The sequence below is a fragment of the Rousettus aegyptiacus genome, unplaced genomic scaffold (genome assembly GCF_014176215.1).
Source record: "Rousettus aegyptiacus isolate mRouAeg1 unplaced genomic scaffold, mRouAeg1.p scaffold_m13_p_7, whole genome shotgun sequence".
NCBI lineage: Eukaryota > Metazoa > Chordata > Mammalia > Chiroptera > Pteropodidae > Rousettus > Rousettus aegyptiacus.
Genome location: NW_023416310.1, coordinates 9,892,383 through 9,915,533, shown reverse-complemented (window position 1 = coordinate 9,915,533; position 23,151 = coordinate 9,892,383). Strand labels below are relative to the sequence as shown.

General features: G+C 57.8%; 1 protein-coding gene across 1 annotated transcript; it reads left to right on the top strand.

The window, feature by feature from the left end:
• The first annotated feature begins 3,090 nt into the window (after window positions 1-3,090).
• On the top strand, window positions 3,091-22,656 carry SDC1 (syndecan 1). Its single transcript, XM_036224697.1, has 5 exons — window positions 3,091-3,475; window positions 18,193-18,274; window positions 19,185-19,660; window positions 20,255-20,390; window positions 20,559-22,656. The coding sequence occupies exons 1-5, from the start codon at window positions 3,410-3,412 to the stop codon at window positions 20,726-20,728; spliced, it is 930 nt and encodes a 309-aa protein (XP_036080590.1). The 5' UTR covers window positions 3,091-3,409; the 3' UTR covers window positions 20,729-22,656.
• Window positions 22,657-23,151: the final 495 nt, after the last annotated feature.

Below are 23,151 nucleotides of genomic sequence, written 5' to 3'. Positions count from 1 at the left end.
GCTGTGAACATCGGTGTACAAATACCTGTTGAATCCCTGCTTTTAATTCTCTTGGATATATACACAGGAGCAGAACTGCTAGATCATATGGTAATTCTATTTTTAATTTTTTGAGGAACACGATAAAAAGAATTATCTTTTAAAACGCTTCGTGATAGTAAGAAGTTGGATGAAAAAAGTTATGTTTTGTATCACCTTGAAGTAGAATGTCCTTACATGCATCTGATCGTTGATAAGAAGTCAAAATATTTAGCGGACGTGACATTGGCTCTCTCGCATCCCAGCACCCAGAAGTTTAATCTACAGCCCGTACTGGTGCTCAAGATCCCCTTGCCAGTGACGGCTTTTGAAGGCATAGAACCCACTTCGGGCCTGTGAGATGGGAAAAGTGTTTGAGTGTGCGTGTGTGTGTGTGTGTGTGTGTGTGTGTGTGTGTGAGGGGGTCTTCAGGGAACTATTTCCTTGCTCCTGAGGAAGACACTGGGAGAAGGAGGCCTTTGTTTCTGGAGTAGCTGTGATGGCTGGGAACAATGCCACCATCTTGCCACCTTTCCGAGGATGGAGCCACACAATGGTTGGCAGAGCTGGAGAGTGGCTGGGGCTTCAGTTCCAGAATTGTGGAGGTTTTGGTTGTACAGTGGGTAATGCAGGTACAGGTATGTGCCATAACTGTCCTATTAGTCAAGCTTTTTGAAGTGAAATTATCAGTTGAGGTTAGAAGTGTCTTCATCGATTCAGAAAATAACTTCCAATTAAAAAAATTAAACAAAATTATAAACACCTAAGAATACAGAGGTAAACTTCCCTAGGTCTTTTTTATTACATACATATAGAGTCTATGTACATTACTCACAGTCTTAAGAAAAATTTAGCCATACTATATATAGATCACTCTTCACTTTGCCCTTTTTTTTTAAACCTAAACATAAGTTTTGAAAACATTTCATGTCAGGACTTAACCACCCACTTTATTTTTAAAAAGTGTTTTACAGTATTCCACAGCGTGGGAATACTCACATTGATTTCACTTTTCCTTTCCTGATGCTCATTTAAACATGCCTCTTTGGACACTCGTGAAAATGCTTCTGAAGAGTACATTCACGGAAGCAGAATTCCTGAGTTAAAGGGTAAGAGCATTTTAAGTTTTGATAGATGTCGACCTGCCCAGAGGCTGCCTGTAGAGCTTAGGTGAATCGCAGGGGTGACCTCTGCCCAGGGTCCCCTCTCACGCAGCAGCGGGCCCCTTCCCACCGGCTCTCCTCCAGGTGCCGCCCCAGTGGCAATGGCGCGCATTTCTCCCCGAACGGAGCACTGTGTGTCCATGGGAAGAATGAGAGAAATGAGGGGAGGAGACACTGTCCCTGCCTTCCCGGAAAAGGAGGCAACCTTCAAGGCAGTTAAGTCATTCACCAGGGATAATACTGATAGTATTTAATAACCGGCGTTAGGAATGCAGAATGCGTGCCCTGCCTTAGTGCTCCAGATGGGAGACTAGAGGCCCTCTGCTCAGCCAGACATTAACTTGTTGGATCTACAAGGATCTGGTGGGGGAAGGTGGGGGGTCCCAATGCAGACAGGGCTGGCCATACTAGTGTATATGGGTTGATGTCACAGTGGCATTCTAAAAGGCTGTCGGGATCTGAGGAGTGGAACCTCAAGGAAGCATCTAGGAAGAAGAGACTTTCATACAAGAGACTTTCATTATGGCTGGGAGGAGTAGCAAGTAGGCCGGGGGTCACCTGGGTCAAGGCGAGCCCTGCCCCTCTCTCTTTCCCTTCTCTGTGTACTGTCCCCCTTGGGGCTCCTCCTCTTCCTAAACTGCCCAAAGAAACACACATCAATCTGGGACAAACTGACTCAGTTTGAAAGAAATTGTACACTGGTGCTTTTTATAATATGAAAAGACTCCATCAAAACCTCCCTGACTTTATTTTCTTTATTGGGCATTATTTGGGGCATTAGAGAAAGACAGGATTCCAAACTGACCTAGTTTTCCTGCACGTTGGGTAGAAAGGAGGAAAGAGCCAACTTCGGGCAGTGGGCAGGCCCCTGGGACATACACTCAGGGCTTTCTACCAGCAGAGCTTAACCTGCCAGGACTTCCTGAGCTCCGGGGTTGAATCCAGGAGCCCGCAGCCAATTGTCCCTGCCTGCATAACCCAGGACCCAGGAATGTTTAATCTGTTTAAAGAGAAACACTGGAGATTGTTTGAGGCCAAGAAGCCTTAGGAGACCTTGGTTCCCAGTTCAGGCGAACGGAAGCCGGCCAGTCCTCTGCCTGGGGAGGCTGGGTGGGGAGGACGCCATCTTTGGTGTCCAGGCCCAGGTCCGAAGGTCATTTCTCCTGCCTTCCAGATTGCAGGCAGGACCAAGAAGTTTCCCCCCTCTTCCTTAAGGCCTTTTGCCCAAGGCCAGCGTTCCTTCCATAGCCTTTTGCATGGCCCCTGGTTGGTGAGAGGTCCAGGGCCTCTCAGGGAATCACGAAGGACCAGGAACTCAAGGGAGACCTTCTTAGATCTGCAGGACAGAGGTCACCTGGGAACAAAGCCGTTTATTTCTCCTTTAAACTCAGCGGTTGAAGAGAGAGGGAATTGTCTTCCATAGGACTCCAGAAACTTTTTTTATTAGAGCGTGTCCAGCTGTTTAAAGTAAGGCCCACAGTTTCCAGCACTTTGTGGAGTGCCGGCAAAACGCGAGCGCTTTGCCGGAACCTGAGCCGAAGCAGGGGAGGGACGTGTCGGTTTAAGGCCCCACCGCCTCGGGGTGCCGCCCAGCCGCTGAAAGTGTTCCCACCGGGATCCGGGAGTCGAACGCACCTGGAAGGCGCTCGGTGTCCACGCCCAGAGGGCGCTGCAGACTGGCGCCCGCAGTCGAGGACCAGCCACCGCCACCACCGCCCCTCCCGCCCCTCTCGCGGACAGCGCCTCAAGGTCCCGGCCCCCACCACCCCGGAGCAGCGGATATGAAACGCCGGGAGCCGCTGCCCGCGGGAGCCCAGCTCGGTGACCGGCGCGGCCCCGCCGCGGCTGTGCGGGAGGGGGCGGGGCGGGGGCGGGGCTGGCTGGCTCAGGGGGCGGGGTCCTGGGGGTGGGGACTAGGGCTGGCCAAGAGACCTGGCGAGCTGGGGGTTGGGGCACTAGTTTTTGCAACGGCTAAGGGCCTGTGGGTTTATTATAAGGCGGAGCTCGGCGGGAGAGGTGCGGACGCGAGCCGGGCTGCGAGGAGTCCATTAGCAGAGAGCGGACTGCAGCCGGCGGACCCCGCAGCCCTCGCCTGGGACAGCCGCGCGCTGGGCATCGCCCGAGGAAGCCGAGCGCAGCGCACCCGGCGGAGCCGGTCCCGAGCCCGCCCAGTCGGCGCGACCCCGAGCCGCGCAGCCCGCCGCGCCCCCGCCGCCGGTCCGGGCAGCATGAGGCGCGCGGCGCTCTGGCTCTGCCTCTGCGCGCTGGCGCTGCGCCTGCAGCCGGCGCTCGCGGTGAGTGCGGCCGTGGCCGGGCGGGGGGCGGCGGGAGGCCGGGGCTCGCCGACCAGCCCCGCCGGTGCCCGCGGCGGCACGCGGGGGGGGGAGGGGAACCGCGGACTCCCCTTCTTCCCGCGCTAGCCGGGAGACGGGGAATCCCGAAACCCGCGCTCTCTTCCCGATTTCCTCCGCCGTCGGCGGGGGCCGCGCGGCTCGCGCCGCTGCGGGCGGGGGCCTGGGGCGCCCCGCGAAGCGGAGCTCGCGCCCGGGCCTGGCGCTCAATTATGTAAAACGGCCCCACTCGCGCCGGAGCCCGCCAGGCAGCAGCAGCAGCCGGGGGCGCCGGCCCCCACCTCGTCACCGCGGGCACCGCGACGGTCGGGGCCCCCGCCGGTGACCTGGGAGGATGCAGCGACCGCGGCCACAGCGCCCCGCCCGCAGAGCCGCCGAGCGCGGGCGCCCGCAAGGTGGGGCGCGGCGCCGCGGGCGCGCTCGCCGCGAAGCCGGGGCCGGGGCTGCGCGGGGCGCGGGGCGCGGGCCGGCAGGCAGAGGCGGCGCCCTCGTGCTTTCCTTGGCTGTCGGAGCGGAGCCGGCCTAGCCGGCAGCGGGAGGTCCCGGGAAGTTGGCCCCAGGACACTGGAGAGCAGCAGGAACCCAACTTCTGGGCCGGAGTTGTGCCGCCTGCGGAGGGGCGCGCGTCCGTGCTGGGGACGGCCGGGCGGGCGGGCGGCTTCCACGCGAGCGGACCCGGAGGGGCCCTTCCCCTCCCCCGGCCCGGCTTTGTGCTGGAGCCGCGCGGAGAGAAGGCGGGTCCCTTGGCCCGCCCAGGGGGAGCCTGGGGAAAGAGGGGCAAACGTGGAGCCCGAGGCCGCGGGAGGCTTTGGGCAGGACTCCAGCATCCACCTTTGACGAGGGGCGGGTTCCCTCTGAAGAAAGACCTGGCCGACAAAGAGCATCCCGAGGGTCCCCCAAAAGTGGTCTTCCTTCCCGGCCGCCGCCTCTATCCCGCTTTCCCCAATGGGGGCGCTTTGTTCTCGGCCCCTGTAACCCATCTCTGGCAACCGCCCCTCAGCGCCGGCCCTGACGTGGGCTGGGACCCGGGCCGCCGCCAGGTGTCAGCGCTGGCCGCGCGGTGCGCACGGCCACCCCCCAGCCCCCACACCGGGTGCCAGAATCCCGCGGGCCTCTCGATGGGCCGGGCCGGCCATCCCCTGGGATGGAGAGGGGAGGTGCGCAACGAGGGGCGCTTCCCCTTCCGGAAGTGGCGGTCTCGCCACCACATCTGGACGGCTCGACTTCCCGGGCTCTGGCACTGGGAGGCACGTGGGCAGGGAAGGAGCGCCAGCTGGGGGTGGGTCCTCCACTTGTAAAGTGGCATCGGGACAAGTCTCTTAGCCACGCAGACCCTCTGTAATCCTGTCCCTCTAGAATAATAGTGGCTCCCAGTTATTGAGACCTTCGGATATTTTAAAGGGTCTGGCAGCGGTGAGGTGTTTTCCAGGCAGATCTGTGAGTGCCCTCCCTCCTTTCCAGGTGACTGTTCTTGGGAAGATCCCTGGTGCCTCTTGAACTGCTCATGAGTTGGAGTGTGTGTGTGTGTGGGGGGGGGGGGTGCCTGTCCGAGGAGGCGTGGGGACAGGATTTCTGAGCTGGGTCTCCAGTGCAATCCACGCTTTCAGATCTAAGAAGTTGACGTCTGTCTTCTGCTTTGCCCCTTAGGGTTGTGGCTTCAGTAGTGCTCAGTTTGTGTCTTGAGTCATAGTTAATACTCTGGAGAAAAGAGTGGAGCTGCTTGGCCTACCTACTTCCCTTGCCCACCTGGCCTTACCTGGCTGCCCCACTATCTTCAGGTCCATCCAAGATAGGGCTTCAGCAGTCATGCAGAGGTGGAGTTTACGGTATTTTCAGCCAGAATCGTGTGTGGGGGGGGGGGAGGGGAGTTCTTTCCCTGCACTAAGCTTTGGGGTAAGAGTAAGACTTGGAGAGTAGGTTTTCTTTTTTTGTGTATAAAATTTAGTGATTTTTTCCCCCTCTTTTCTTGCCCTGCCCTCTTTCTGTTACAATGGATGTCCAGGTTTGGTTAGAAGTGAGGGCATAAAGTGGTATAAAATATCTTCCCAGAGCTCTCCTCTACTCACTTCCTAAAAGAAACGAGGCAGCGATATTTGCTTAAAGTGAGAGAACGTATCCACGGGTTGCAGAGATCTGGCTTTCTCTGAAGGTTCACTTTGGACCCACTGGGAAGCAGGTCAGAATCCCCCTGGGGCCTGAGAGGGTAGGGAATAATCCCTGGGTGCCTGACTTTGAATGGGTAAGGGAAGGCTGCTAGGGCCAGAGGCTGCTCCAAACCACTCCCAAGAGAACAGGTTTGTCTAAAAGTGTGTGTGTGTGTGTGTGTGTGTGTGTGTGTGTGTGTGTGTGGGGTTTCCTGTGGTCTTTTGTTTCTGCCATGCAAGAAAAATGTCTTGCTCTTGAATTGTTATTTGTTATTTTCCTCTGTTTCTCTTCTCTTTCTTGAAAGGCATAAAATCTCTTTTTGTCTTGATTAGGGGTGCTAGTAGAGACATTCCCCTATGGCCTCGTGGGGTGGGGGCGGGAGAAGAGCTAACTGCCTCTGCCCGGTCTGAGAGAGCCTTCCAAAGGTGATGTCACTCCTGGCTTCAGCTCTGCAGGGAGGGTGGAGCTGGTTTAAGTCTCTACCTGTGGCTCATGGTGGGTTCCAGTAAAACCTCATTAACCCAGTTTGGTGGGGAGAGAGATGAGAAAGGAGAGGGGCCTGGAAAGAATTAGTGAAAAGCTTGGATTTTGGAATATTTTTATAAAGGAGTCTTTTCTATTGCAGCAGAATGTGAGATTCTGAAACCCCTTAAGGATGAAATACACAGGTTTCTTCAGGGAGCTAAGAATCCATATTACCCTCAAAAGCATTCTTACTTTGGGCAGGGCTCTCTGAAATACTTATTTCTCTTTCCCTTTATTAACAGAAGAATACTAAGCATAATTGACTCTGGATGCCAGGGTCCTCGCTATTGTCACTGTATTAGGTTATGGGATGTCTCCTGGGTTTGCTGAGCTCTGAAGAGCACGTTGCCCCTGTGCCCGGTGCCCCCAGGTGACTGACTACATTTTGAATTCTGGTTTGTTCTTTTCCCTCTTCCACCCCTGTCTGATAGAAGCCAAAAATGACATGAATGTGCCTACGTGTAGCTAGTGGCTTTTCGGTTCAGTTCTAAGTGGCACTTTTCTCCAACAGTATTAAGAAATGAATCAGATGTGTTAGAATTATTTCTAAGACAAAAGTTTTCAGCTCAAGTAAGGATCCTGCCTGCGAGTAATGTTCATGATCTATGACATGTGGATCTTGTGCCATCACAGACCTGAGCTGGGACCTCTGCAGTGCCCCCTGCTAATAACTAGAATGACAAAGGCTGTCAAGGAGGGCGCTTACAGCTCCTTCCATGACCAGATGTGAGTGACCTCTGGGTGGAAGCTCCTGATGACTCCATGTTCCTCTACCTGGCTTGAGTTGTAAGTGACTTACTTGCCAGTCACAGGCAGCCTGGACCCAGCAAGGCTAACTCTATAAATCATGATTGGCTAGCGCCTCGAACCTAGCTCAGGTCCCATCTCCATCTGTTTACTGTGTTTATTTGGATTGTAGCACACCTGTTTCTGCGGCCATACTGCTTGGCAGGTCAGAAACAGCTGCAGGTTAAGTAGAGCCCCAGGACTGAGTCTCACCTCTGCCACTAATTCACCGTGTAATCTTGGGTGAGTCACTTCACTTCCAAGTCTTGATATGCCATATAAAGCAGATAACATACCTGTTCTCCCTGTCCTCATTCTGTCATTTGCATATCCATTTCATAAACGAATGTGTGAAAGTGTTTGGTAATGAAATTGCCAGAGGAAAGTTAGCTGTTGATAACAATTAAAGAGTTGCCTTCCACCACTGAGCGCTCGATGCTTTATTTAATCTTTACCCCAGATCTTTACAATCTGTATCTTTGCCCCGTTTCGTGGACGAAGCCCGTAGAGCTGAGCCCCGCCAAGGGGCAGGACCAGGATGTGTGTGTGTGTGTACGCATGAGGATATGCAAGGCATAAATAAATTGATGGACTGTCACGTCTCCCCCATGAAGGCAACCCAGTTTATGGGGCTGCCTGGATCCAGCAAGGCCCTGGTGGGTATTTGTTGTTCCATCCTAAAGAAACACTGGGCATGCGTGTGGGGAGGGGGAGGATGTTGGGGTGGGCTGAGCTCACCTAAACAGCAGCTTTAGGAAAATCCAGGATTTAGGCAGCATCCTGGGCTTGGCTTAGGTTCACCTGATGGTCACTTAGGGACAGGCAGGAGCTCCTCCCAGGAGCCTAGGTCAGGCAGCAGGGTGCGGATGCGCGATGCGCATCAGGGCTGGTGTGGAGAGGCCTGATGGCGGCCATACTGTCTCATGTTTGGATGGGACCCTCGGTTTTGCCCTGAGGGCAGCAGCCAGCCTGTGCTGTTTTTCGTCTTGGGCACTGGGCAACATTTGCAGAATGTTAGGCTGCTTTTTGAAGCCTGAGAGGCGGGCACCATGGCATGAACTGGCTCGCATGCGGGGTTCACCTACCCGACCCCCTCCAATGCCAGGTCTCGCTGCGGGAGCAACGCTGGGAGGAACTGGTCAGTAAGTGATTTCCAGCTCAACCATGATAATTTTACAGGACAAACGATTTCCTGATTTTCTCCTTCTTTTCAACAACCAGTTTTGGAGTCTTCGGTTGAAAGTCCCCCCGCCCCCAGGGCCTGCCCGGGAGTGTCTAGAGAGGAGGAATGGGGTTAAGAGAGTCTGTGGAAAGAGGGCTTCTGGCGCCAGGACCCGGCACCCTGGAACAGTCAGCACGCTGTCATTTCCCCTTCAGCTGTCCCAGCAGAGGCCGGGCTTCGGATGCAAGCGCGCATTCTGGAACCTCTGTCTGAGTGGGTCACGAGCACCCTGACAGTGCCTGGGGAGGGCAGGCCTGTAGCTGTCTTGTTGGGGGCACAGGCTATGTGGGGAGGCGAGGCTCCAGAGGCAAGACCCTGTGCTCAGGGTCACTTCAGTAGCTGTCCTGTCCAGCTCCGGTGGACAAGGGAAGCCCTCCCACAGACCCAGGAAGAGCTAGCTTGATCTGTGTGATGTTGTGGGTCCTGCGGGTCCCCTGGGCTTGGCGCTGCAGGGTCCAGAGTGCGAGGTGGCCTAACCTTCTCTGGAAGGTGTTCTGTTGCCTGTCAGGCTGTGCAGGTTTGGGGAACCTGTGGGTCTTGTGGGGACCAAAAGCATTTGGAGGCCGGCTTCTAGGAAAGGGGGTACAGGAGGCAGTCTTGGTGCCTGGGACCATGCAGTCGGGAGAGAGGAGGCTGGTGGCTGGACCTACTCCTGGGCTCTGTCGTCTGCCCCAGTCATCTTTCCTGTTGACCCTGGAACTCAGGCTTCCAGGTGTGTGCCCTCTTGCCTCTGGAGGCCCTTGAGGGTCTCCTGGCAGCTGTGGCTCCGTGGGCTGCCTAATTATATGTACAGGCTGCTCCTCCTCTGGCCTTCAACCCTGGGAAAAACTTCCCAGCGACTCGCTGGGGGGTTACAGCCCCATGGGGAGGCCGTGCGAGTGTGTATGGGGGGTGGTGTACACATGCACGGTGGAGGGGGAGGGGAGGGCGTTCGAAGCCTGCGTTGCAGGTAAGGCTGAGTTTTGCCTGGACAGTCCCTTTGGGCTTCCTGCTGGTTAGTTAGGCTGCAGCCTGAGTTTTTTGGGGAACCTGGTCACCACCTGCCTTACAACTTCCCCCTCAGAAGCCAGGAAGCTGTCTTCCTCTCTCGGTCCCTGGCTTTAGAAATCCGAAGAAGAGGAAGTTATTCCTACAAAGAAAGGCAGCGGGACCATGACTGTGGCAGGTCACGGTTCCCTCTGCACTTCGGTTTCCCCACTTGTTCAAGGGACCTTCTTTTCTTCTTTAGCTCTGACCGTCGTGTGGTTGCAGAGGGCTCTTGTCCCGGGAAAGGTAAAGGGGGACCTGGGGGAAGCTCAGGCTGGTCCTTCATTGTTCTTCTGGGAGCTCGAGGGAGCACTAGCTGGTTAAGGGGCCGTCTGTGGGAGTAGAGTCAGGGCAGGCTGCTTGGAGGAGGTGAACTCAGCGTAGGAACCAGAGGTGGATGGAGGTCCCTGCGCAAGGTCAGGCTGGGGGTGGGGGCCAGGGGATGTCTGCACGCACCCAGGCCTGCTGGCCACCTGCCCCAGTCCGCTCCTCAGCAGGCATGGAAGCCGTGCCGGGCAGGTTGGGGCAGTGGGGAAGGCGGACGTGTTTATCACTCCACTCATCAACTGAGTCATGGTGCCAGGCCCACGGGTCCTCCCCTGAGACTCACCCAGCCAGCCTTGACAGGGAGCCCACTGTGTGCCAGCCATGGGGTTAGAGGGAGTACAGCTAGGCAGGCTAGGGCTTTGGGACCTGGCTTCCAGCCCTGACTCTCCTTACTGTGAAGAGACTTTGTGTATGGGCCTCTCTTGGCCTCAGTGAGTTCGTCTTTGAAAGGGGGAGGGGGCTGAGAAGCCAAGGCAAGGTCATGCATTAGGGTGTTGGTGAAGTCTTACGGCTGTGACGCAGGACTCGTGGGCATGGCCTGTTGCCTCTGCCCCTGCTGCCCCAGAGAGTTCTGCCTCCAGCACGGGGGTCGTGAGCCCTGCCTGGCTTCATCAGATCTGAAGCCTAGAGCCTGGGCACCTGCTGTGTGCACAGCCCGTGCACACGTGAGGGATCCATGCCTGGTCCAGGAGTGTAAGAGCAGGTGACCATTACTGGGACCAGACAGAAGGGACAGTCTGTGCTCTGTGCAGACAGACCAGAGGGGCAGCAAGAGCGGAAGGTCATTTCAGCCTGAGAAAAGGTTTGTCCCGGAGTTCCATAATATAACAGTCTGAAATCAAGAGCTCAGGCTGTAAGGCAGGGCCTTTTCTGGACATGGGAAGCATTAGGGAAGATGGGGGTTGGGGTACCACGTGATGGGAGCAGCAGAAACAGCAGAGGCTGCCAGTCCTGCTCTGGGACCACTCTTGGGCCATCTTCGATCTCTTAAAAGTGCTGGGAACTGTCCCATCACAATGATGTTGAATTCACCATCTTTCCCGCTTGGAGCTACCCCACACTTCCTGTGGCCACACTGCCTCTCACCGGATGTCTTTTGGGTGGATGGGACGTGGGGGGGTGGGAAGGTGGAGGTGAGCTCGTCCACCCCTGGCATGTGCTGGCCACCAGGAGTCCTCAGGAGGACTCGCACTGTTGTTCCCATGCCACTGCGGTGGCCTCTGATACCCAGGGCCTTGCCTGGCCTGGTCGGGGACTTGACTGTTTCAGCCCCATGGCAGGGGCACAGGGACAGCATTGGTTTTTCTCTCCAGTAGCGTCTCAGCATCACTGCTGCCCAGGGAAACTATCCCGGATCTTGGTGTCCCATCTCCAGGGAGTGTCCCGGATGGACACGAGGTCAGGTTCGGGCTCAGGTTTGGGCTCGCAGGGCCCCAGGCTGCAGGGTGTTTCAGAAGCCTCCGACGTCACTCCAGCTTCTCCCAGAAGGAAGCGCTGGGTGTGGCGCTGCTGTCATCGGTGACCGCATCTCCAGAACAGGGCGTGGGGAGGGTCTGGGACCTGCTGAGCTGTGGTCCAGGCTAGGAGAGTGATCTTGGGCTGAGCGAGATCTTCAGGTTCCGCCCCTGCCTCCCCTTCCCACACTCCGTAGGCGCTCTGGAGGGGACAGAGCTTGGGGGTTGAGCAGGGGGCAGTTTTCCTGGGGCAGGCCTGGTTGTTACAGAGTCCTGGGGAGGCTCCAGCTAGGAAGCAGGCCCCGAGGTCTCCATGGTGAGTCTGGAGCAGTTGGCTGAGGCCTCCTGGGCTTTGTGAATTGTGTGAGTAGCCGAGAAGCCATGACCTCTCGACCCCTCCCTGTTCTGTCCCCCTGGGGAACCGGATCATTCTGCTAGATGCCCCCCTGTAGGTCTGCCTACCTTTGGAGTAGGTACTGGGGCCCAGTCTGGGGTCCTGAAGCCTTGTTGTTGGGCAGGTGAGGAAGGCCGCCAGGACTGGCTGCCTAGTTTGCCTCGATCAGTCCCACCGAGGACTGGATGGAACAGTGAGGTGTTGGGGCCGAGGAAGAGCCTAGGACATGGAGTCTGGCCGACCCAGCTCATCACCAGGCTCCGTCACTTCCTCCCCGTGTACCCTCGGGCATGTTTCTTCACCTGCCTGTTAGCCTCAGTTTTGTTATCTGTACATTGGGATTTTTCATGTCCTGCCTCCCAGGGCTTTTGAAAAGATCCAGTGAAATAAAAACATGTGGCATGGTTTTGAGTCCCTTCCTTCTCTGGGCTCAGAGGAGCAAGTCTGGGGGAACTCTGGGGCTGACTCTGCTTTGGGGGGTCCCTGGGAAGAGCCCCTGATGACTAGGACTGGGAGAAGAGGTACAGTCTGACCGGGTCTGGCCATGTAGCCACTCTGTGTGACTGGCCGGCTGGGCTTACCCCAGAGTGCTGACGTAACAGGGTCTGCAAACGTGGCTTTTGCCCCTTCTCAGAAATACGAGCCTCCCCTGGCAGGCAGACCTTGCTCGCCTCCGCCTGGCCTCTGCCAGGGGCTGGCTCCTGACCCACAGAGGTGTGGGCTGGGCTTGCAGGCCCTGGGAGGGGGCTCGAGCCAGCTGAGCAGGGCCCCTGGCTGTGGGGGAAGGGGGCCTGTGTCCGGAACTGCAAGCTGAAGGTGGCCCCGCCCCTAGGGTCCTCCTTTTTGCTTGTTTCCCTGCCCCCTTCAGTGGAAATGATGGCAGTTTTCTTCCCCTGGGTAAGAGAGCCAGCCCTGGGGCCTTCCCTGTGATGGGGTGGCTAACAGCATGCCTGCCCGAACAAAGCTGCTTGGTCTCAAGCCTCTCTCTAGCACTTCAGTAGCTGTGTGCCATGGGATAAATGGCTTGTCCCTTTTGCCTCAGTTTCCTCATTTGTAAGATGGGTACGTTGCTAGAATCTAAGGTTCTTGTGACGATTAAATGAATTAATTCAAGTTAAGTGCTTAGACTAGTACCTGGCACGTGGTACTTAATAACTATTAGATGTGGCTGCTTTATTCAAGTGTTTCTATTTTTCAAGTAAACTCAGCCCAAGTGAGATCCTTAGGTTCTTCCTTCCACCTCGTGACTGTCCCTGAGCCCTGGGGAAGGCCTTAGGGCCACTTCTTTTTCTGGGGTAACTCAGCTGCTAAGACTGGGGCTGTATCCGTAGTCCCTCTTTCGATCACCTTCACTTAACACCTACTGTGTGCAGGTGCTGCTAGGGCCTGGGAGCTCAGCTGGGCCTTTCAGCCTGTGCAAACCTTCCAGCCATGAAGAGGGCCCCTGGAGGGGAGAGCAAGCTGACAGTGAACGGGGCCCGTGCTCCTTTGCTTCTGTGTGGGCTGGGGTCCCACCAGTCATCCGGGGAGCAAGCCCAGTTTATTCAGACCCAGCCTGCACAGAAATCCTGCCTTCTGTTACTCAGGCCAGAAAGCACCAGCTCCGTTCCGCCTTGGGGCCCCTATTGGACTCCTTGAAGGGCGCTCTGCTCTTCCTGGGTCTCTGAGCTTGTCTGAGGCTCAGAGCTAGCGCAAAGGGGATTTAGTCTTTCTTTCTTGGATATGGGGGTTGGCTGGCAACCACATTCCGACATAGGTTGAAACTTCTGCTTTTGCATCTTCCAGCACCCCCCGTGCAATCCTTGCCCGTCTTCCGTAGCTCCTGTTCACCCCTAGTACCCCAGTTCCAAAATTAGTGCCTCCCCCGTATGGAGCGGATTTATAATCTGCTGTGAGTGACTAGCACCTCTTAACCTTCTCAGAGGCCTTCACACTTAGAAAGGCATAGTCTGCACTGATGGGAGAGATTGGGAGATGAAGTGCCCCTCCCCCCCATCGTGCGCACAGCTGGAGCCCCCGCTGGTGGCAGGTGTGTCAAAAGCTGCAAGTTTCTGCCTCCGTTGAAACTTAAGAACACTTTATTTAGCCAGAGCAGGGGGAGGATGCCTCTACAAGCCCATGTGCCAGAGGTGTCAGGCCCCGAAGCCCGGTGGGGTGGAGTTGGGGATTAATCAGCTAGAGAGCAGCTCCAGGGGCCCTCGTGGGGGGCTGGCTGGGAGATCCTGCACAGAGCTTCTGGCCTTGGCTGTGTTGTTAGGACAGCCAGGGCTGGGGAGAGACAGGCTCCGCAGGCCTTGGCTGCTGCTCCCTTTGTCCCTGTGGGTTGCCAGTTGCCACCCCCAGATTCACCTTGATTTGGGACACCTCCAGCATCTTGCTTAGGCCATAATCCCCTTTGGGAAGCTGAAAGCGATGATGCCGAGTCACTGTGATCAAGTCTCTTTCTGCCCTACAACTTGCCATCATGGGTCTTCCCACTGTCGAGCACCTGGTTTACATCGAGCACCTGGTTTACGGTGAGCCACCCCTCGGGTGGCAGCCTGCTGTGGCTGCTGCATCTGGCTGCCCTCGGGGGCGAGCCTTGACTCCCCAGCCACAGCCTCGCAACTAGAAGCCCCTCGCCACCGTTTGACCAAGCCCCTGTGGTACGGAGGGGTAACCTGAGGCAAGGTCCTTTTCAAGATCACCGACTCCAGTGGGAACAGAACCCAGGCTATAGCTGGGTTTTCCTAGTGCTCGGTCTGGTCACTTCCTGTCGCCCAGCCACTCCTCGTCTGGCTCCCAGGCCTTGCTCAACACTGAGCGGAGTCCTGTCCAGCCCCAGCCCGGCCGGGTTCTGGCAGGCGGGGAAAAGCAGAGGAACTGGTCTTCCAGCTCCTGGCCCCACACCCAGCCCTCAGCTGGGTCTGTTCTGAGGCTAGTCCCAGCATGTAGCTGGAAGCGGCGCCTGCTCTGGAGGGGTGGGTATGGGGGTGCTGCCGGTGGCTCTGACCTGGTTTGGGATCGGGGTTGGCCCCGGCTACCAGGATCCCCTCTCGACACAATCCTGGCCTCCTGGGGTACCCCAAGTGGTCAACATGAGGTAGGGGAAAGGACTCTGTGACCTTGACCTTGGGTTTCCCATCTGTGAAGCCCCAGCACTCAGTGCCATGAGAAGTAACTACTGCAGAGGGGTCCCCGAGGCCAAGTAGGGGTGGCGCCCTGCACCCCGGCCCTGCCCTGGAATCCCCCAGAGCACTGAGGTTCGTCTCCTGGTGGCAGTGTGGGGACAGCTGAAGTGGGGTTGTGTGTGTGTGTGTGCGTGTGTGTGGCGGGGGGTACCCAGGAGGTCCCGGAAAGGCACTCCTCCCAGTGGAATTGCTGGTGGGGCTCGGGGGCCTTTTTGGTTCCCTAACGGATGTACTTTCTTAGAGTGAAAGTGGAAGAAACCCCCTCTTGCCTACCTCCCCCCTGTTCCCCACACCCCTCCTACCCTGGGTCAGTCCCATAAGCCCCTCTGCAGGTCCCGGCTTGACTCGGTTCTCAGCGGAGTGACAGCGGAGCCAGCACTGTGCTGTCAGGCCGGACGGTGCAGCGTTGTGGCTCTAACCTGGCAGCTCCCAGGTGTGGCCAGGAGACCAGGGTGGCCGAGACAGAGATGGGCTGAGTCTTCCTCTTGCTCTCCCTGTCTCCCAGGCTCCATGCACCTGTCCCACAACCCCCGGCCCCCACCAGAGTCGCACCTGGCCTGGCCCTTTTAGGCCGTAGGCTTCCAAGGTCCGTGTTGTGGGGGAGGGAGGGCACACATCGGCCTTGGCTTTGAACAAACTGAACATGTAGAAGTTTAGGCCTTGTCCAACACAAGGGTTTTGGTTGTATGAAGAGCTAATTTTCTGGGACTCTCAGAGGTTAAAGGGCCCCGTTAAAGGTATGGTTTGGCTTGCCTCGCCTGCCCCAGGGAGTGTGAGGTGAGTTCTGAGCTGGGCCAACCTGTTCCCGAGGAGCCCCGAGCCATGGCCAACTAGTCTTTTGGAAGGACCAGGGTCAGAGGCAATCCTGAGGAGAGCCCCACACGAGGCCTCGGAGGCAGCTGGCCACAGACTCTCGCAGGACTAAGTGAAACCGGAAATTGTCACCCCAAACTTCAGGGTCAGCTGGCACCTGGCAGTCCTAGTTCAAACTCAGCAGTTTCTGCTCATTTCCTCCCCAGGGAGCAGAGGCCAGGAGGTTCGGGTGGAGGGATTTCGAGGGGGTCACCATAGCCCACCCAGTCAGTGGAGACCTGAGAGGGAAGAGGCGGCCCTGAGGCCAGGGAGCTGGTTTCACTGGAGAAAGTGTTTGCTTAAGAGCTTGTTGTGTAAACAAGATCCATGGGAGGGATAAGCTGAACAGAGTTGAGGAAACAAATTATTTTTAGTGACTGGGCAGATCCGAAGTCTTACCTGTTCAGGAGAGAGGCCCGGCTCTTAGGAAACTGCTAACCTGTTGTGTGGGTGAGAGGCTGGGCCTCCCTGGGCTTTGCTTGGGTCTTGGGCGGTGCTCGGTGCCTCCAAGGTCCCCGGCCTGGACCCACGCTCAGGCTTCTGCGGGAACGTTCACCACACTTTCCAGTGGCAGTGGAGGCTGGTCTGGCTGGAGCCCTGACCCCTTCTGCATGCCCTGCTTTGTCTCTAAGGGAGCGGACCAGTGTGTCAGGACCAGAGCTCAGCCCCAGGGCCTCTTGGGGACAGTGAGGGTGGGCAGAGGTGTTAGGCAAGGGCGAAGCAGGGTCCTGGTGAGTGGGGCTGGGCGGGGACCCCTGAATGCTTGTCCTGCCCCAGCTGCACAGTTGGGAGCAGTCTGTCGTGGGCCCGGATGGGAGGATGTTGGTGTGTGTGTGGGGCGGGGGGGGGGGTGTCCACTCTGCACCTGCCTGATGGGCAGCAGTCTTCATTACCGAAGGTGACGGGCTTGGGGAGGCCGGGGTACCTGGAAGCTCTGTGGAGGTAGGACAGGTGTTTGAAACGCCTCCGGGGACGGCAGAGACAGGGTGTGGCCTGGGGTGTGAGTGGAGGTCGGGGGGCTTGACTGCACATTGCAGGTGGGCCATGCCAGCTCACAAAGCCCTTTTCTTGGGTGGTACTGGGGGAGTGTACAGCTTGGGTTTTGTGCTTTCAAAGGAAGTTCAGTGGTATTTCTAGCCTCTCAGTTTCTACACATGTCTGAACTTCCTCTTCATCTAGGCCCCAGAGGTGAAGCCCCCACCTGGCCTGGCTCTGCCCCAGGCAGGCTCAGGAGGCCCCAGGGCTTGTCCTTCCCTGCTTTGCTCCACTCAAGAGTGAGGCCCTGTGGCCTGTGGCCAGGATTTGGCAAGGCCTTTGGGGCCGAGAAGGCCTGGTCCCTGGCTCCGGGTGGAGCCTGCCTTCTAGCAAGTCTGAACAGAGCCTCCTGTGAACCTGCTCCCTCCTGCCCCTCTTACAAAACCCTACCCGCCTCTATCCCACCCCCTCCCAGACAGGCCCCAGAATCCTCCCCATGCCGAGCAGCTCTTGCTCCCCAAGTTCTGGCAGCCCCCACTGCTAGTGGGGTGCTTGCTGCGGGCCAGGCTCTGTTAGGTTCTTCATGTGCATAAACTCAGTGGATTTTCGCAGGGATCCTGGAATGTAGATAGTACTGTTGCCCCATTTCACAGGTGGGGAGACTGAGGCCGTAAGAGGGTTAATGATGTCTCCGGGGCCACTCAGCTAGCAGGTGGCAGAGATCAGGGGATCCCTACAGCCCGTGTGCTCTGGACTGTGCCGATCTGCTTCTCTTCATTTTTCGCCTCCCACCCTCAACCTTGGGGCCCTCTCTAATTGGACCGTCTTACCGGGCGGGTCAAATTCTCGTTGCCGAACAGGATACTCATAGCTACCCTTCCCGCCACCTGCGTGCTGGGCCCTCCCTTCCCCACCTGCTGTCCTGGAGCCAGTGTCTCTGCACAGGCTGCATGGTGCATCCTTCCTCCTGCTGGCCCCACTCCCTGGCCCTGCCTGTGCAGCCCCTGCCTTGGGACTCGGGCGCCTGCAGCCTCTGGGCCAGGCAGGCAGCACTTGCGGGGTGGCCGTCGGCACACAGGGCCCACCCGGGCCCACTGCCCGTCTGTCGGTGCCTCCTTAGTGCGAGGCTCCTTCCAGGTCACCCTCACGCGTCCCCAGCCTAGTGGGCGTCCTGGTCCTTCCTTCTCCACCAGCCCTTCTCGTGGATGAGGAAATAGGCCGGCCGTGGGAAGGAGCTTCGTGGCCACACCTGCCTCAGTGCGGACAGCTCAGCCCGTGCCCATCCCTGCCCCTCACCCCGGGCCCTTGTTGTCCACACGCTGGTGCCCAGTGCTCCTGGAGGCTGCCTTTCTGGAGCCAGGGTGTTGTGGCATTGTTCCTGGGGGCTCGGAAAAGCCCCCAGTCTTGGACCCCTAAGCTCCCTGGCCAGTGGTTCCAAGACCTGATTCTCTGTAGCGTGGGCTAATGGGGTCCCATGGGAGCCACGGCCTGCGTTCCTGGTAATGGCGTCTTCTGTCTACTTTTCTGAGGGGGCGAGGGCCATTTCTACATGCCTAGCCCCTGACACACGGCTGTGTCATCAGCATTAAGGGATGTGTAGGGGACCAAAGGGCTACTCGGAGCTGAGGGTCCTGAGCCGCCCACCAGGGCTTCCTCCTTGTGCTGTGCGTGTGTGTGTATGTGTGGGAGTTTGTGGCATTCACTCAGCAGTCTAGGATGGGGACCCTGGGAGAGCGGGGCCCTGGCCAAAGCTCCACTCATACCCTTCTCTGATCCTTTTCCAGCAAATCGTGGCCACAAACGTGCCCCCCGAAGATCAGGATGGCTCTGGGGATGACTCCGACATCTTCTCTGGCTCAGGCGCAGGTGAACTGGCAAGAGGGCCCCATGGGGCAGCAGGCCGTGGACTGGGGACGGCGGTCAGGCAGCTTCTTGGCCGGGCCCAAAGGGCGACGCTGGGGAAGAGGATGGGGTCCTCGCTGAGAGGAGAGAACGCGTATTGGCGGGGAGTGACCGCTGTGAGTTCCAGCAGGCCCCAGAGGCTGCCCGCCGCACACACCGCCTCCCGTTCTCTCTACCCCCCGGGCAACCCTTTCGAGCCTCTATTTCCTCATCCATAAAATGGGGATAATATCTTGACTTCATAAGGTGGTTGGGAGCTGTATGTACAGCAGCACCGAGCCTGGTGTGTATCTTTATAAACGTCCCCGTCCCCATTTCCTGGGGGGAGTGACGTCCCTGAGCTAGAGATTGTCAGGGAGGCCTTCCAGAGGAGATGCTTTTGAGCTGAACCTCAGAAGAGGGCTGAGACCATCTGTGGGGCAAGTGGCCTAGGCCAGGGGCCCAGGAACTGGGAGGCAGGACACGGGCCTTGTCCTTGGGAGCAAGTGGCCACACCTGCCTCAGGGAGGTATGCGCAGTGGGGATGAGGCACTCAGGCTCCTGAAGGCTCCCCCACCCGGGGATGGGGCTTCAGCTACTACAGGAAAGGTTTCTTCCCAGATGGCCTTGGTGTCCCATGATTCCAGAGACCAGGCTGTCTCCAGGCACAGGAAGTGGACAAAAGCATCTCTTCTCTCCACGTTAGAAAGTCAGGTTTAGCCTCAGCTAGATCTACCTTGGGGACAGAGCTTCTCACAGGAAGAGAGAGTTCGCTACGCTGGCCTGGGGACCAGAGCGCAGGTCCTCCCCTAGGCCGTCCTTGCAGCCTGAACTTAGCTGGTCTCGATGCTCTGAGGTTCCCCCACCCAAACAAGCTCTGCTTTTGGCCTTGCAGGTGGTCTGCAGGATATCACCTTATCACATCAGACCTCCACCTGGAAGGACGCGGGGCTCCTGACGGTCATGCCCACAGCGGCTGAGCCCGCCCACACTGATGGCATCGCCGCCTCCACCTCTATCCTGCCGGCCGGAGAGGGGCCCGAGGAGGGAGAGGGGGTGTTCCTGGCAGAGGCGGATCCTGGCTTGACCACCCTGGAGAAGGAGACCACCCACCCACCCAGTGAGACCACGCTGCACCCAGCCACCCACCGAGCGTCCACAGCAAGAGCCACCACCGCCCAGGCACCTGTCACCTCCCATTCCCACAGGGCCGTTCAGCCTGACCTCCATGAGACCTCACGGCCCGTAGGATCCGGCCATCCCGACCCTCACACTCCCAGCACGGAGGACAGAGGTCCTTCTGCCACTGAGAGGGCAGCCGAGGAAGGAGTTGCCACTGAGTTCCCAGCAGGAGAGGGCTCTGGGGAGCAGGTGAGTGCCGACCGTAGTCTTCTGTGCCTAGGACATTGGGTGGCCCCTTGGTGCCTGGTTGAGCGCAGTGCCTTGGGCCGAGGGGCACAGGTCGGTCATCTGGCCCACTGAACACCCTGTGCCCTGTTGAGCACGTCGTATTCCCCACTGTGAAAGACAGCATCACAAGGCCCCACCTTCCCTGCCCCCAGGGTGGGACAGGGCGAGAGAGCAAGAGTCCTTCAGGATCACCAAGACGAGAGCTTCCCAAGCCTGGGCAAGGCCCCTGCTGCGTGTTCTCTCAAGTCCTACGTTTCTCTTCTAGTGACTTGGCAATTTCACACTTTCTACTATAACGGGCCTTTTTATTTTCACGTGGAAATGTATGCTTTATATCACTTGACATATCTCTGCCACGGTCAGTCCAGCCAGGGCTCAGCATGATGTGACGAGGGGGGCCTGGCTTTGGGGTCCAGAGGCCCTGGTTTGGCTGTATCTGAGCTGCCGGCTGCTGTGACCGGGGAGGCCCAAGCTGCTTCGGGGCTTGGAAGCATACCTGGATGCCGCTGCTGGCGGTGGCCCGCCCCGGCCTCACCTGTCCCTGTCTTCCCGTAGGACTTCACCTTTGATGTGTCTGGAGAGAGCACAGCTGGGGCTGCTGTGGAATTTGACCAGGATCGTGAGCCCCGAGATGGTCACGGGGCCACTGGGGCCTCTCAGGGCCTCCTGGACAGGAAGGAAGTGCTGGGAGGTGAGTCTTTTCTCAGGTGGGTGGGGAGGGGGCCAAACTGCTCCTCTGGGGGTGGGGGGAGGCTGCCTTTAGCCTTGATGTGGGGCTGACCACAACCAAGGCCCCTTCTGGGACTGCTGCTCAGCCTCAAGAGTAGCCAGGCTGAGCCAGCTCCTTCTGCCCACCCAGGGGTCATTGCCGGAGGCCTTGTGGGGCTCATCTTTGCTGTGTGCCTGGTGGGCTTCATGCTGTACCGGATGAAGAAGAAGGACGAGGGCAGCTACTCCTTGGAGGAGCCGAAACAAGCCAACGGCGGGGCCTACCAGAAGCCCAGCAAGCAGGAAGAGTTCTACGCCTGACGGGAGCAGTCCTGCCCCTCCCCCTGCCACTCGCCAGGCCCCCACTCGCCTCTCCCGTGAAGAACTGCAGGCCCTCCCCTGCCACCAGGCCGCCTCCCCGGTGCTCCCAGCCCCTGTGGCCCGCTCCCCGCGGAGGTCTGGGGCACGGGGGTTCTCTGCTTCTCTGACTTCCGCCTGGAGACCTGGGCGCAAGGGCTTTCTGCCTCCGACCTTTCCACCTCAGCACCTGGCATCGCACCATCCTGACTCAGTTTCTCCAAACTGGAGCAGCCCCTCCCCAAGCCCAGGTCTGGAGAGAAAAGGGACCCCACCGCTTTGGACCTGGAGAGCCCACTGCAGCTGGAAGAGGCTACGGGCTGACACAGCTGTAGCACTTAGCGGTCGAGACCAGCGGTCTCACGGGGGCGCTTAGCACTCACCGAGTGGCCGGGAGAGGAGTCCACGGCTCCATCCAAATTCACTTTGTTTTGTGGGGAGGTCTCATTTAGATATCAACTCGTTTTTGCACATATTTCTTCTAGTTTCTTTGTTCCATAGCCCAGTAGACTTTGTTACTTTTGACGTAAGATAAGTTGATTTGGTTATCCCCCCATCTTGCTGATCTACCATCAGGAGAGAGCATCAGGGTTAAGGAGACTTTTTTTTTTTTTTTTTTTTTTTACTACAAGAACCAAATCTGGAAGCCTTAGTTTATGTGTTGTCTCTTGAGTTTGTCACTCACGTGTGCAACAGGGTACGGAATGTGCTGTGTGGCCCCGTCGGCGGGCCGGCCGATCCCAGCTGCCATGGGCGGTCACTTCTGTTGAGCAGTCATGCCTGTGTCTATGAACTTGGGGGCCACAGCCATGGCCCGGGCTGCTGTGATGTTGAGGCGCCGATGTGAGCGTTGAATCCTGGCACCTCAGGCTGGGGACAGAGAGAACTATGGGGCGGGAGAGGTGGCAGTGGGCCCACAGAATGTCCCGCAGATCCCAGCCTTCCTTTGATGCCATCTCCGGGGACATTTTCTTCTGGAAGATGATGAGAGGGGTCCTGGGCACACCTGGCACTGAGCTGCTCCACAAAGGACCGGGTTCCCCTTTGCTTCTTAGCTCCTGTGGCCCTGCCCTGGGCTGGAATCAGGAATGTTCCAAAGAGTGATAGTCTTTTTGCTTTTGGCAAAACTCTACTTAATCCAATGGGTTTTTCCCTGTACAGTAGATTTTCCAAATGTAATAAACTTTAATATAAAGTAGCCATGCGAACTCTGCCACCTGGTCTTCCCTCCGTGCTGGTCCTGTGGCTGTGACCAGACTTCTCTCTGAGCGGCGACGGTACTGGGAGACTGACAGCTCTGTGCCTTCACCTTTCCCGCGGGGAGGGATCCTGGGGCCAGCGTCCCTCTGGTTGGTTTGTTTTTTTGTCTTTGCTAAAATCCTGGAGGTCAGCAGGTTCAGCCAAGGTTACATAAGGCCTGATGTAAATTCGTGGGTTGCCAAGCTCAAAGCGCCATCCCCTAAATGGTTCAAGAAGCTGCGACGGCCCCAGCGCACCTTGACCTGAGGCCACTGGCCGCACTGAGGCCCGGAGCCAAGGCCTGCCTCTCAGACACCTTGGACGGGCCTTTTCTCACACCTTAGCTAGGATCAGAGGCCGCCAGCCTGGGGCTTCTGGGAACTCTTATACTTGCTTATTTAATTTGACAATGTTCCAGCTGCTCTGTTGGCTGCCTCGAGAGGTGGGGACATCTGTGACTCAGACGCATCGCCCAACAAAGGGAACCTGTGCCCTGGGTTCAGTACTGGGACTTTCTGCCTGGACATGATGGCGGGTGGGGAAAAAGGGGTCTGTGACCATGCTCAGCAATGCTGGTCCCCGGGATGGCGCTGAGCCTGTGGCTGGCTGATCCCATTCATGTAATTTTAATAAATGGTACTTGTTCCGGGCTATGGCGGTGGTTGAGTCTCTTCTTGACCTGGGGCTGGGCTGGGCTGGGCTGTGGCCTGGGGAAGAACAGCCGATGGGGAGCCCTCATCCCCTCTGCTTCCCAGCCCCTCCCTCAAGGACAGAGGCTCCCTACTGACCAGGTTGCTAGCTCTTCCATGGCTCATGCAACTCCTGAAAACTCACTAGCAAAGGCTCTCAAGTGCCAAAGGTCTGCAAAAATTGCATATTAGGGGAAAACTGGAAATTAGGTGTGTGTGTGGGGGGGGGCTTGAAGAGACTCGGTGCAGGAGCCCCAGTGTTCTTAGCATCTAGCTGTCCTCCCCTTAGTCTCCTGCATCCTATGGACCCCCGATCCAGCCCCTCGTCTGCTCCTCCATGGCAGATCTCCCTGTCTAGGTCCCTTAGCACCTGATCCTGTAGTCTGGCCCTAGGTGCAAGCCACCAGAGCAGGAGGGACCATTCTTTCCTGGTGGGGGAGGGAATGCAGGCCCTGGGTG